Source organism: Phaethon aethereus (genome assembly GCF_964289735.1).
Source record: "Phaethon aethereus genome assembly, chromosome: 7".
Taxonomy (NCBI): Eukaryota; Metazoa; Chordata; class Aves; order Phaethontiformes; family Phaethontidae; genus Phaethon; species Phaethon aethereus.
The window spans coordinates 4,108,854-4,123,641 of record NC_138583.1 but is presented as its reverse complement, the minus strand read 5'-3'; the positions used below and the strand labels follow the sequence as shown (position 1 = coordinate 4,123,641).

Below are 14,788 nucleotides of genomic sequence, written 5' to 3'. Positions count from 1 at the left end.
AAATATACAAATAAACTTGAATAGACTTTGAGTAACATATTGTAGAACTTTGTAGCCTAGTCAATGTGTTAAAAAAGTGAAAGCAGTCTCATCATAAGTTAATTTTAGTTTTTTGTACACATGGTTGACACCAGAGACTTCTCCTGAGATATTAAGATACCTATTTTGTATAGTAAAAGTAGCGTTCGAGTCATGCATTAAGCAACTTGATGATAACGCTGTTCTCTCTCAGAATCCGGATAATTTTTGAAAGCGGCCAAGTAAAAGGGAACAGAGTTACCATTCTACCTCTAGCTTCCCCCCAGGAAGCTCTATTAAATAGTCAATTCCTGAATGCTATCACTGAAGCAATGAGGACCTTCAACTCAAAGTGAAGCATTCATCTTACGGCTCATAAGCCTTTGAAAAATGATCCACAAAATAAAGCCAGCCTCATTGCTTTGAGCTATAGTAAGTTGAAAACTAGTTACCCTTCAAATGCATACCCCTGCACACTACATCAAGTGGTTTAAAAACAGCTGAAGCAAAAACCTTCAAAGTATTTGCACACCTTACAGAAGTCATTCACTTCTGAAATAACAGAAGCCTTGACAAATAAAAGTAGCTAATCAGTACCATCCTACAGCAGACTTTATGTGATGCTGTTGAAATAACATGCAATACATTTCTAAGCTTTGGCTCTCCTTGTCATGGGACATCACAAACCCTAGAAATACACAGAACCGACTCTGTTCTGTGGATTTTTAAGTTTGTTATCTCACCTCAGCGTGTTAAAGAATTTCTGCATCGTCACACACATGCTGCAGCCTCATATTTTTTCTAAGGCATCTGCCACAGGCAATCAAAGACCAACCACCAGGCGACTCTCATCTAATGTAGCCTCACCAGCACTGATGCCACAGTTAACAACATAGCCATGTTTTCACCTGCTGTAGAAGTATGTAGTACTTGCTTGACTTGAATCACTCGGAGGACTCAACGTTATCAGTTTGTTTTGAACAGCTATTTAGAAAATGTGGAAAGGGCTGGGGAAGCAACATAGCACAGAATTCTGCAAAAACATTTCCTTTATTAAATCTGCCATTTTCCAAAGTATCTTTGTAAAACCACTGGAATACCTGAAAAACACCTGTTGAGCTGACATGCAAAGACCTTTAAAAACAGCAGAAGGTTTGTTACAAAAGAAATGTGTGAATAGCAAAAAGATAAGGTTTCCAGCTCGGAAACCACAGGAATTGGCATTGAAGATTCTCAAAGGTGTGGGATTACATTGTTTTACCATCAGCTGTACCAATATCCATTAGCTGTTTGGCAGGAAGGTGCTTCAAGGCAAGTTTAATAAACACACCGCCATCCCAAACATCACACCACTTCCTTACTATAACAAAACTTTTAGTCAACGACCTGTTTGATCTTAACTGAAGAGCACCCAAATGATTTTGAACAGTAGCACCAGAATGCTTTGTCTTTCTTGTTCATGATGTGTTCTGTATCATACCTGCCCATCACAGCAAGTTGATGCACACACGCTCTGAAACAGTAGCCCAGAAAAACTCTGAAATTCTCCCAAATCCACATGTTCCCATACAAGATGATACCTGATATTTCAGCCTACACAGTTCTTTATTTCTTTCCTTTCTTGGCTGCAGTCTTCTTTCCTCCTTTTTTAGCATTATTCCCATATTTTGCTTCTAGTTGGGCCAAAAAGTCATCCATTTCCTTTTTTCGATCTTTATTTCTGCTCTGGGGGAGAGAAAAATAAAATAGAATAAAATAAAATAAAACACACATAAAATTTTTACTACTTCCCAATACCAATTATTCTATTGAAGTTAGACAGCTATATAAAATCTTGGAATATATTAAACAGGGAATACAAGCTACAGAATCTATAGTACCGTCAGGTAGAAGCCTACATGTGTACTCTAGGGTCTGTATCTAACTTTCTGAAGTATCAAGACAGAGGTAGAGGGGCTATAAAAATTCGTGACATAAGGCTAGGAAAAGCAAAACAATTTCTAGTTTAAACCCAAAAGTCTATTACAATTTGAGGAACTATTAAGCATGAACATTCTAAGGAAGCCCACTGGATGATAACAAAGAAGGAGCAGAAAATGTTACAAAAAACAGAAGCAGTATGTTTCCTTCCTCAATCAACTTCTACAGCCTCATGGGATCCCTCAGAAAGAAAGAATCATTAGCACTCCCTGTCTAACTGCCTAAAACTTAGGCAGTTAGTATTTTAAAAAAATACGAAAAATACTAAATTAAAAAAAAAATAGTATTTTGATTGTGTATGCAATAAGGATATTGGAATAAGATTGTTAATTTTAAAAAAAGGGTGCAGGTAATAAAATCCATACCATACTCCCAACAATTAAAGTACATAGATAGTTAACATTAAGGTCAGGTTTTAACCTCAGGAACTCAGAAGAGCTGCAAGGATCCAAAACACAACGATGCTCTGGGAAAATTCAGTTATAACCCAGTAAGATAATTATCTTCAACTGATACAAAAAGGCTTACTTGAATCAGCGCTTTCAAGTCATCTTCTCCACCAAGGCCCAGTTCGTCTTTAGTCATTTCAGCCTCTCTAGCTTCTTTTTCTGCCTAAAATAGCAAACTAGTTTTTTTAAAAGTATTTTGGACATTATTTGACAAAGTCTCACAGTAGTTACCAAACACCTTTTTTGAGCTGCAAGGAAACATGAACTGTTTCCAAGTTTGGCAACAGATGAGAAATCAATCAAAGAAGGCCCATCCTGGTTCCACAGTTTAGTAGAGCTGGACAGTTTTTTTGCTGTTTCACAATGCTGAATGCGATGTCTATCCCCATCCCCGTTTCCCCCAGCCACACTTTTTTTTTCCTCAGCAGCTATTACATTTTCTTTAACTTGGAAAAAGGTTACTGTGATGGGCATATACTGTATTCTATAAAGCGTCCAAAAAAACCCAGGTTGGAGAAGAGGTCCATTTACTCCAGAATTTATTTCACACTTGCCCAGAGGCAAGGATAATATATTTTCACCACGTACGCTTCTTAAATCCAGCAACTCATAGCTTTGTAAATAAATGCAGGGACATGCTAAACTGTAATAAGCCATAGTCTATAATAATGAAATAAAAGAAAGAAATAATAGGCAACAACCTATTACAACTCAAAAGACTTTCAAAACAGTTTGGGGGGGTGGGGGTGGAGAACCCAGGTGACCAAACACGAAAGTCTAAGACACTGCGCAAGATCTGTAACCCAGCAAACACTTGTCTCGAGAACAGCTTCATTTATTTCCACCAAGGGGGATTAAAAGCTTATCATAAATAATGCTTCCTTTTGGTCCCTGATTAATATAACCTACCCGCCTTTTTCTTGCCATCATTTTCTGCTTAGACTCTTTAACAAAACCTTTGAAGGATGGGACTTCTCCGGAGTTGATGGCTTTTTCTATGATTTTCCGTATTCTTTGTTCATCTGTATAGTCCACGCACAACACAGACTCCATTATTCTGTCCATGTCCCCCTCAAAATCCACGTACGCTGCTTTAATATCAGCCAGCTCTTCTTCTGAATCCTTATAGCTCTTTTCGAAGTCTTCAATATCTTTTACGGTGATCTGAAGGAAAGAGGTGACGTGTTGAGTTACAGGATTTTCTCACCAGAAGGATTTACGAGACAGCATTGAAAACCCCAGTGTTTTACACAAAGCTCCTACGGGAGGCAGGGCTACAACTCTGAAGTAGCGGGTTTTCCCTTCCCGGAGGGTTTGCGTTCCCGCTGAGGTGAGCCCTGCGGGATCCCACCGCCGGATCCCCGGCCCGACCTCACCTTCTTGAAGAGCAGCCGCCAGTACTCCCGCCAGTCCCGCTCGCCCCTCAGCGCCTCGCCCTCCTCGTCCACCGTGCCCTGTTCGTCGTACAGGGCTCGCTGCTCCGCGTCGCTTAGGACGGCGTACGCCTTGCCCAGGATCTGTTGGGACACGAGGGCGGGCGGGCGGTCAGTCAGCCAGGGGCCACCACCGCCGCTCTCCCGCCCGCCCGCGCTCACCTGGAACCGCCGCGTCGCCTCCTCCTTGGCGTGGGGCTCGGCGCGGTCGGGGTGGACGCGGAGCGAGGCGCGGTGGTAGCCGCGGCGGATCTCCTCGGGCGAGGCCTCCCGGCGGACGCCCAGGACGCGGTAGAGGTCGGGGGAGCCGAAGGCGGCCTCGCACTGCTCCAGCAGCCCCATCCCGCCAACGCCGCGGCGCCGCCCCCGCCCGCCGCCACAAGAGCGCCACGCGCTGCCGCGCCCCGCCCGCCTCTCGCGAGAGTTGGGCGGAGCGCGCATGCGCGGCGCTAACTTCCGTAACGTGCCCGGGCGGAAGGGAGGTGAGGGGGCAGGGCAGGGCTCAGGCCCGCAGCGCGGCTGGACGCGGCCCCGCTTCCCCCGGCCCACCCACACGCGGGGGCGGGGAAGACGCTGGGAACCTGCCTCCCCTCCGGCTTGGGCACGCGGTAGGGGGTGTGCAAAGGAAAGCTCCTGTACAGTTACCACCAGTAAATTCAAAAGAGAACAAAAAACAGGCAGGGGACACCTACCTGGCTTTCCACTTCCCACTGTGGGTCATGCGGTTCTTGCAGGCTGGGTGAAATCCACTGATAAGGTCGATTCTGCCTTCTAAAAATACAGATGCTCCAAAATTCCCGTGAGACTTTAAGACACCCACATCCCGGGGGGGGGTGGGGGTGGGGGTGGGGAACAACAAAAAAACCCAAGCGGCTCTTCAAAATACCCATATTTATTACATCAAAACCCAAAGTTCCAACAGTTCACATGTTTTCTTTTCCTCCCTGGCTGTCCCAGATGTGACAACAGGAAGGCAAAAGTGTTTGCATGTATCCAAACAAAACCACAGAATAAAAGCCCAGTGAAGATAATGTTGATACAAAACTCATGTGGTCTTTAATTAAATGCAACATAAGTGGTGTACACAGACTGATAGGTACAAAAAGACAGATGCATAAAATAAAAGTTGGCATTTTACAATTCTTCTGCCTTTTGTTGAAATGTAGAACGTTTCTTTTCACTACCAGTAGCATGGAGGGAATAAAACACAGCAGCATTAACTGAGATTTCAGCTCTTATTTACAGAATTTAGATGGTAACATTGCAGAATATTCTTGCTTTCATAAAAAATACCTTACAAAAGCTAGCTGTTATCTATCATTATTGGAGACCTCTGCTGATGTCAGTGAGTATCACTATTCACAGCTTGATTAACCAGTTATTGTTGCACAATTCAGGCTACACCCACAGTGATTATTTCAGTTCCGAGAGACACCGAATCCTCTCTTACCTGATCACCTTTTCTACTTCTCCAATGGGCCCTTTATGGGTTTTCCAAATTTCAGTGCTAACACTGACTGCTGCATTAACACAGCAGGATAAAGACATGACAACCAGAGGGCATTAAATATAAAATACTTTACCATTTTATTCTTCTGATTTTTTCAACTGTAATTTTGCCTTGTTTTCACCCAAAGAAGCTTTGGCTGTTTCAGCTTGCTCTGCAGTTTCAGCAGTCTTCTTTTTTGGCCTTTGCTTACTGGAACGTATTAGGTCTTCACGCCCAAGTTCAAGCATTTTTGCTTCCCATGACTTCATTTCATTTTCATATCGAACCTTATCATCTTCAGCAAGCTGCAGGTACGGCTGGAAGAAAATTACGGGAGGGGCTTTCTCAGGGTAACTGCCACGTCCCATCCTCCCCTTTGATACAAGTGTGACTTACTACAAGCCCAGTGCACATCTCAGGTGTTCACTTTTGCCTCCAAAAGATTCAAAAAGCATCAAACTTGCATAAAAATACAAAACCTTAGCATTCAATTATGGCTATGTCAACAGATGGCCATTCCTGCAGAGGACGTTCAACTACTAACAGCCACGGCTTTTTATTTGAGTTCTAGCTTGACAGAGCTGGCTTATGCAAGGAACAGGAATAGGTATTTTGGCAGAACTATTTCAAATTCTTTTTCTACAGAAAAAAACATGAAGCTACTGCATGTCCTAAGTACACCTTCAAAACAACCTGCAAGAAGGGCATTCAGGAAGGAGGACAGTAACGTACAGAATACTTGAAAAACTGGAGGTTTAGATTAGATTTCAATGTAGCACCCCTCCAATTTTCATATACCCCTCTGCAGGTTCGTATTTCCATACACTAAGAAAGCTGGCAGAAAAGCATCCCCAAGACAACCAAAGTTAATAAATTACTGTGTGCACATCACTTATAGATTTCTGTTGTTTTTACCCAACAAAAGTCTTTCCACGAGCAGCAAATTACTATGCTGGCATTTTAAATTATTATATATTGTTAGAAAAAAATCAAACTTTTGAAAATTTTTCTACCTTCCTCCCTAGATGCCACTCAGCACCCCTTTTCAGGCATACAGAACTTCCATCTTGCTCACATTTCATCAACACTGTGAAAGAAATGGTCACTACTGGAATAAAAGTAATGGCAATCTCTAAATAAGATCTCAGAGTATTTTCCTCAGTATTACATTTTGAGCCACCAAGTTCGAGACTTTGTACAAATTTGTTAATTTTGACTCAAGTTTGCCATTTTCCAATTAGATCAGGGCCTCATCAAAATCCACTGACATACCTGCTTTTGAGAACTGGACAGTTTTTGCCACACATCAAATAATTGCTTCAGCTTTGCCTAAAGGATATAGAATAGGCAATACATTAGGATTATTTTAACAGGAGACTGACCACAGAGGGTTCTAGATGAATGACCCGCTAGTGAAAGCCAAGTCTAAACCAATGTAAAAAAGCACAGTCACACAGGCTTAATACCCACCCTCTGAACGCAGGTAAATGACACAGTTCAACAAGCTGCTGGGCATTATATGAGCCACACTTACAGACAATATAAGCATGAAAAAGTTTAAGTTACTTAGCCTGCAGGAAAACAGAACAGTTGAGCTGATTTACAGCAACAGGACTACATCTCACCGTGCATACTGGTCTCATTTAAACCAAGCCATAACTTAGGCCAAGCCCCCGTAAGCATCAACCACGTTCACAGGAAACTTTGTATTATTTACTTAAATCACCCCAAAGTGCAGTTCAGTGCAGAACTTGTGACTTTGCTGAGGAACTCTTGCATGTTCCGTAACATCGACTGTGCTACAGGAGGTACAACAATCACTACTACGGAAACAGTATCAGACCACCACAACCATTTGAAAAACTAATGTATTTCTGAACCAAAACAAAGAGAAGTAGAATTCTCTCCTTACAGATGAAGTCTGTAACACTGAAGTGCAAAAAATAGCACAAATATTTAAGACTGTATACCCACACAGTAGTTTATATAGGACATGCCACCAACCCACACAGTAGTTTATATAGGACATGCCACCAGCAGTATAGCCAGATCACCACAGCCTAAATAACAATAACCTAAGCAAAGCAAAATCCAGGTACTGAACTATTGAACAGTTTCTCTGAAAATTACAGAATCTAAGACAGATTTTCTGAATACAATAGACCTATTCTAAAGAACAATCTTTCCTGGCTTACCACAGGTGAAATTCCCTCACTTTCTTGAAAGTTTTCTGACATAAAAATGTTAAAGCCGCTACGAGGTCTTTTAGGTTTTCCAAGCACAGTCAATTCCTTAAAAAAAAAAAAACAAGAAAAGTTATTCAATCTACCAAGCATGCATTTTTCAAAAACTAAACTTACCATTTGTCTTCACATTTTAGACAAAAATCAGACCCAAATTCATTTTTTGGTGTTTTATTCTGTAAACTGGACTGTACGTCAAGATACTCTCACCACTTGTTAAGACTAGTGATAAACTAAATTAAGAAAAGCTAACAACTTGAATTTTCACAGACGTTTAAAAAAAAGCATTTCAAACTGATTCTTACTTCAGCTAAGTCTTCCGGAAACCAAAGACCGTTTAACTAAATTCCAATCGGTAAGGAAGTCATGACAGCAGGTTTTCTATTATCTTCATACGGCTTCAGTTTCTGGTGTGAAATACCGTATGCTTGCAGAGAGGAGGGCAGATACCAAACTTTGTGGGTGGTGAGAAGGTGGAACAGAAGCAGCAGATTTCCAGAGAAACAGAACTAGGTTTCTGCTGTTAGAATGCTTTGCCTACAGGGATGATGGCGAGAGGGGAAGTACAGCAAGTTATGGATGCAATTACACTGCTTGTTCCATTCCCACTGCAGCCTGGGTGCTGCAAATTAACATCTGCTTAGGTATTAGGTAGGCCAGTCAAATTCCTTGTAGTGCCATACCCTAAAAAGGACTGGCAGAATCATTGGGGTTAAAAACTTCCTCTAAGTAGGGGTCTTCTAAACCAAATGTCACTTTTGCCAATTAGGGCAATGTCACACCAGCAGTTTATCTCACAGAAATGCACAAGCCGTAAGTAACCCCTTCAACCGATTTTGCCACTAGACCAATGATCATACTGATATCTTTATAGATGGTTCTGTCTCTCAGGGTTTGTATATAAACCAGCTAAAAAAGGGAGTAGGGAAGATGACCTGCATGACTAAGTCAATAAAGGAGGCTGGCAGACGCACCTCTATGCAGGCCTAATTCAATATGTCAGCCGCTACACAGCTAGCAAAGTGGTACCATCCAAGGAAAGGAAAGAAAAAAAAGACTATTTAAAGCAGCTACTACCCTGTAGGGGCCACTGAAGTAACAGATACAAGGCCTCTGTGAAAAGCTACTTCTGGATGTCTTCCCAACCAGAGAAAGTGCTGTTGGCTCAAATGTCTTTTATTACCTATCATTCCTCAGGCAGCTTTAGGAATAGGAAGAAAAAAGCGTAGAGAAGCTACCTGTGAGCACAAAGACATGCGCTAGTCCTGGTCTTCAAGCACAGGAAAGCCACTAAAATAACTGCTAACACCAGTAATTATTTTTATCCGTGAGGTTCTGTGGGTTTTGGTTTGGGTTTGTGGTTTGTTGGTTTTTAGTTTGTTTGGTTTTTTATTATTCTGAGAGTTGCTTTTATATGTCTAAACATGCCTCATCTCTGCCCTGTATACCAGACAAATAGACTTCAGATTCCTTGAGGGAAAAGAAACTTGAACTTCAAAATACTTACTCTTTTTACCCTGAACAATCTTCTTTTTGCCAGTCGTCTTCTGTTTTCTTCTTTCAAAGCCACAGCCTGGGCTGGAGTTAGCTGCGCTTTATATGCAGCCAGCTGCTCTTTGTATCTTTGCCAGTCTGTCTTTCTAGCTTCCTCATAAACCTACAATGCGAACAATCACCAACCTTAAACAGATGCTTTCAGTCAGAAGCACTTGACCACGAAACAAGCTAACATTTCTAACCTACTAATAAAAAAAAAATTACAGACTACCTTGGAACATAACATAAAGTACCAATTTCAGATCTGTTTCATTAGCAGAATGGATTCAGAAGAACTCAAGACTCAAAACCTGGGCTCTTCCCATGAATTATCTCAGTTGATCTGGTAACACCAGATGAAATCTTCACATGCAGCTCAAAGCAGTAACAATCTTCCATATAAGAAGGAAAAGCTGAAGCTTGGTTGAAATGATTACTGTTAAAGCGTGTATACCCATCGCAGCACACATGTGCATCAGTCACCAAACACACTCCCACATTCCCAGCCAATACCAGGTACAGAGGCATCATAAAATTGTGGCTTTGGTACCAGGGTACCACAAAGAGCTGAGCCAGGCTACCAAGCGTCCAGGGAGACCCGAAAAATCACCATCCTGTTCTCCATTTCAGACATACAAAATGAAAAGGCATATTTTATACTAAGGCACATAGAGCCAGAAGTCCAGAAGGGGTTTAAGAGCACTGGAATTCTATTGAACAAAGATACTACTTTAGCTAGAAAACTGCAATTAGCTCCTAACTGGATCTAACTGCTAACTGCAATCAAGGAAGAACAGTTGCTATAAATGGCACTTATATTCAGCAATGATTAACAATTCATAGAGTTGTTTTATGTTATCCCTTGAAACTGCCACTCTTACAGAAACTTCATTACCTATGACAAAAAGTACGTTTATGAGACGAAACTTAAAGTTACTTGTAAGTTAGGTCTCTGGTTACTACCTAACGAGCAGAAAAAAAAAGTTGGTTCTTTCATCAAAATTAACTGAGGTTTCACCCAACTCGTGCATATGAAAGCAGAACTTTACAATACTTACGTTATTATCCATGTAATGCACATGCATACACAATTACCATTCAAAAAGAAATTGGTTCCCAGCCCTAGAGTCGCATAGAGCAAGAGCTGTCATTTGTTTCTCTGGCAACAGATTTAAAATACTAAAACCAAGATCATGTACAGAAGTATCAAAGTATCTTCCCCCCGAGTACTTCAAAACTCCCAATTCTCTTCAGAACTGTTTTTATTTCTGAGCCTTTGTACGCAAGGGCTTTCTTATTGTTGTTTAAAAACAAAAACCCCACAACACAAAATTAAAAAAAAACAACTACAGAGGATGCCAAACCAAGTAAAACAGCCACTAAGACTCAGAAGTACACAGGGCAAAAATACAAACGTACCTGCTTCTGTGATGCTGGTAACTCCTTCCAAACACCTGCTATTTTCTTAACCAGCTCCGTATTGGTCATTTCTGTACATTAAAATTAGAAAGCAAGAAAATAAAGATCAATATTATATCTTCAGCAAGTTTCTTCAATTTTTCCCAAGGAAAACTGTCACTAGTATCTTTTCCCTGTACAAATATATATTCCTCCTTTCATAAAACTAACTAAATTTCTGTGGCAGTTAAAGAGAACTGTAATATTGGGGGCAGGGGGTAAAGTATCCCTGCTGTTGCTTCAAACTCAAATGAAACGCAGAGTTATAAGCTGAAGTACCACTTCAAGACAGACAGCTATTACCACTCCACAACAGTTTCATTTTTCTTTCTTTTGAGTTTGATCCTTTTCTATACAATGCAAGATCGCCTGAACTTGGAGGGGAGCCGGGGAAGAAATCAAAAGTAAAATTTCCAGTTCTCAGTCTTTTGGCAAAAAAGGTCTGCCAGATTCTTCAAATCGAGTATAATGTGACTTTATCCTCCTGATATAGCACGTAACACTTGGTCTTTATTAAACTAAAGTCCTTTATTTACAATATCATTAAACAGAAGTAAGGTTAAAGAAAAAGTAATTTCCTTCTCCCACAAACAAAGTTACAGTGACTTGAATCTGCTTTGGTTTTCAGCTGACTGCCTTTGACTCTAGCCCTTGCCCTAAGGTAATTTGATTTTCAGACAGACCTGAATTTGTGAAGGGGAAAAATCAACAAAAAACCCAAATAAAAAACCCAGGGGTGGTGGAAAGAGGATATAAGCTTTTATTTTCTTGAAAAATCCTTTATAGCTTTCCCTCTGCCTCACACTACAAGGAAAACCAGATCTTCCTCTCTCCACCTCAGATGTAAAATTCAGCTGTCTCAACAGTGGAAGAGTAGAACTAAGTTCTTATCAGTAACCTGACTTCCAGAATTCTGGAAATACAAGACAGACGGGGAGGTTTTAGTCCAAGCACACCAATCCTAAAACCTCTGAAAATATGATGCTTTGCCAATAATAGAAGGAAAAAAAAAATCAGGTTATTGTTGATGACCTCTAATGTAAAGTCCAAAATTCTCAATTTGCATATGAGATACAGTGCATCTATTTGCAGATTATTCGAATTTTGGAAGCATGTGGAAAACACTGTTGCGGCACATAAGCTCTGCAAGTTCAGTGTCTCAACCTTTCAGACTGTTAAACTCTTGAACTACCAAGCAAAACAGGCCATCAAATGGTTTTCCCTCTGTAAATTTACCTCATGACTTGCCCAATGTGACCACACTTTAAACATTTTAACATTCAACAGTCTTTTCAAAATCAGTGCAGCTTTCCATTTTGCTGCTCTGACAACAGGAGTGACAGCATTGCCTATAAATGATGGTTTTGATAGTAAATTAAACATATTCACAGAAAATATTTTCCTCCCATATACATTGAAGCAATCCAGCACATGCAGTTTTTAAATTACTAAGCTTCAAAACATAAGTTATATACAGCTTGTTATATCAACAATAGCATACTTCAAACACACACAGGTTTAAAAATAACTGAAAAACACAAATCATGGTTAACATGTATTGCCCGGGTGAGTCTTTTCTTCAAACATTTTTGAAGTTACATGCAGATGTTCACTTTTTTCTGAGGTAAGTATGGAAGACTAAGCTAATACTTGTACAGGCAACAAGCTTCGTCAAATTTTCCCCAAGGCAGGCAGTCACTAGTATCTTTTTCCCGTACAAATGTATTTTCTACCTTTCCTAAAACTAACTTACCGTGGCAGTTAAAGAGAACTGTAATATTTGGGGCGATAAGGAGTCCCTGCTCTTAGTTCAAACTAGAATAGACCATGCAGTTATAAGCTGAAGCAATACTGAATGGTATGCTCCGGACAATAGGCTGGTTTTGGTCTCCTGAAATCAGGTGATGTACTTCACAGAATCACTAGGTTGGAAAGGACCTTCAAGATCATCAAGTCCAACCATTAATCCAGCGCCACCATGTCCCCTAAACCATGTCCTGAAGCGCCACATCCACACGTTTTTTGAACACTTCCAGAGATAGCGACTCCACCACCTCCCTGGGCAGCCTGTTCCAATGCCTGACCACTCTCTCAGTGAAGAAATTTTTCCTAATATCCAATCTAAACCTCCCCTGGCGCAACTTGAGGCCATACTTTATGACGTTTAGTTTCACAAAGCAACGCTTCGTTCCAGTTTTATTTTTAAATCACATATTCCGCAGGGAAAACAACGTATTTATCTAAAGTTACGGAAGCCTTACTACAAAAGCTCTGGCACCCTTAACGCGTTAAGAGTTCTTATTTCTAAAAGCAGAACAAAGCCAGTCGTGAGTCCTCTCGCACCTCGTTCCCTTCAGACCGCGTACCTGGATTTTTTTGCCTCATAGCAGAACGATGCTCTTTCACGAAACGGAAATAGGACGTCAGAGGCCGCTTCGGACGCTCATCCGAGCTGATTCCCCTGGAGAAGCACTTTTCCGCCGAGCCGCAGCCCCTACACACAACGGCACCACCCGTTACCGCCACAGGAGCCCGCAACGCCTCACGGGAGGCCCGGCGTAGGCGCGAGGGAGAGCGAACGCCCCAGCCCACCGAGAAATGGCACTCCCCCCATCTCGGATTCCCGCTCCCGTCCCTCCCGCACCTGAGGAGCCGCTGCGCGCCGGTGACGAGGGCCGCGGCCCGGCCCAGCAGCGCCAGCGCCGCCGCCATGCCTCCTTCCTCTCGCCACGCCTGCGCGCGCAGAGGGCGAGGAGGGGAGCGCGCAGCCGCCGCACGGCCCCCTGGGAGAAGCGGAGAGGCGAGGGGATTGGCTACCCGCCCGCCTTGACGCGCGCAAGGGGGCGGGGCGAGGAGTAGAGGTACCGCTCCCGCTTCGGGGGAGAGGCCCGGAGCAAGGTGACCCACCGCCGGCAGGGGCCCGGGGCCGCGGCCTGTAACAGAGGTAGACGAGCGGCCCAGTGGCTTTCTTCCGTCTTTATTATAGTATATGCAGGTAGCAAACAACACCCGGATCAGAAAGCCATGACGCATAAGCTGATGAAGCACAGTTTCACCCCTTTCCTCTTAATCACACAGCAAGCGGGGTACCCGCTGCACCCGAAACGGGGGACGGGGCAGCTGGGGGTAGGACATAAGAGGGAAACAAATAAGAATGCCGAGAGGATGCAATTTCTTTCCATTATAGTAAAGAGCACAGGACAGAGTAACCTTCCAGGTATAATCCCCCCCACCCCCGTACATGATGCTTTTTACAGTAACAGAGTAACTCTACTTATCACAGTAGAGATTTTTTTTATTTTAAACTTCATTCTGGCAAAGCATCATCAAGTATTTGTCTCCAACACTTTCTGCTTTTGAAATGCTCAGAGAATCAAACACTTAGGTTTTCTGGACAGCATCAGCCTAAGACCAAATTATTTTTAGAGACAGAATTGTTTTCTTAGTACATAAATATGCCATAGGCAGCATGCCTTACTCATTTTTGCTGGTCTGTGGGTTTTTGATGATCCTGCTGGTCTTGCACTGTGATGGAAAGTCATTCTTGCACATATGGCACACGGCAGAAAAATTACTAGGTATAATACACGCGTTTTCAAACCGCCCCCAATACAAGTCAGTACACCAAAAGAAAGTGAGCAAGTCTAACTCCTAGTTTCACATAGTTCAATACAGATATTGCAAACATTTTAATAACTTCTAGTACAAAAGCATTACTACCCATCTAGAAAAAAATAAATAAAAGCTCTGGGAACACATTCAGATGGTCAGTTTTCCACCACCATTTTCGCAGTATATAAACAATGGCTTTGCTTTCCTAGCTACATTGTCCTAGTTCAAGTATAAGGAAGCACTCATTTTAAAAACATCCCCCCCCCCAATTTATTCAGCTTACAATCTGAAGCAAACAATAATATTTTCAGATGAGCAGAGCCACTCTCCATCAAGCTTTTGTTTCAAAAAATCATCATTACAGCACAGATAAAACTGTAGCATGGGAGGGACAGTTGCTCCATATGTGGCCAACAGGCCATTTGGGTCAGCAAGCATGAAGGTAACAATATTCCACTGGCAGGAATAAAAGTTCCTACTGTGCATGCTTCCCGCCCACAACCCAAATTCCAGTTTGGCATTCATTACAGAAAAACACCCAAATATTTTTGTAGTGTTAAAAATACACTG

At 42.1% G+C, this 14,788-nt stretch overlaps 2 protein-coding genes across 2 annotated transcripts; both read right to left on the bottom strand.

Annotated features, from left to right (window-relative positions):
- Positions 1–1,623: 1,623 nt before the first annotated feature.
- DNAJC9 (DnaJ heat shock protein family (Hsp40) member C9) lies at positions 1,624–4,222 on the bottom strand (the record flags this gene model as incomplete). Its single annotated transcript, XM_082002109.1, has 5 exons — positions 1,624–1,743; positions 2,527–2,610; positions 3,357–3,611; positions 3,824–3,964; positions 4,043–4,222. 5 exons carry the CDS (start codon positions 4,220–4,222, stop codon positions 1,624–1,626), a joined length of 780 nt encoding a protein of 259 aa, XP_081858235.1.
- A 1,245-nt stretch (positions 4,223–5,467) lies between these two features.
- Positions 5,468–13,318, bottom strand: TFAM (transcription factor A, mitochondrial; the record flags this gene model as incomplete). The annotated part of the gene is made up of 7 exons (XM_082002040.1): positions 5,468–5,686; positions 6,642–6,698; positions 7,565–7,660; positions 9,120–9,269; positions 10,568–10,638; positions 12,973–13,100; positions 13,251–13,318. 7 exons carry the CDS (start codon positions 13,316–13,318, stop codon positions 5,468–5,470), a joined length of 789 nt encoding a protein of 262 aa, XP_081858166.1.
- Positions 13,319–14,788: the final 1,470 nt, after the last annotated feature.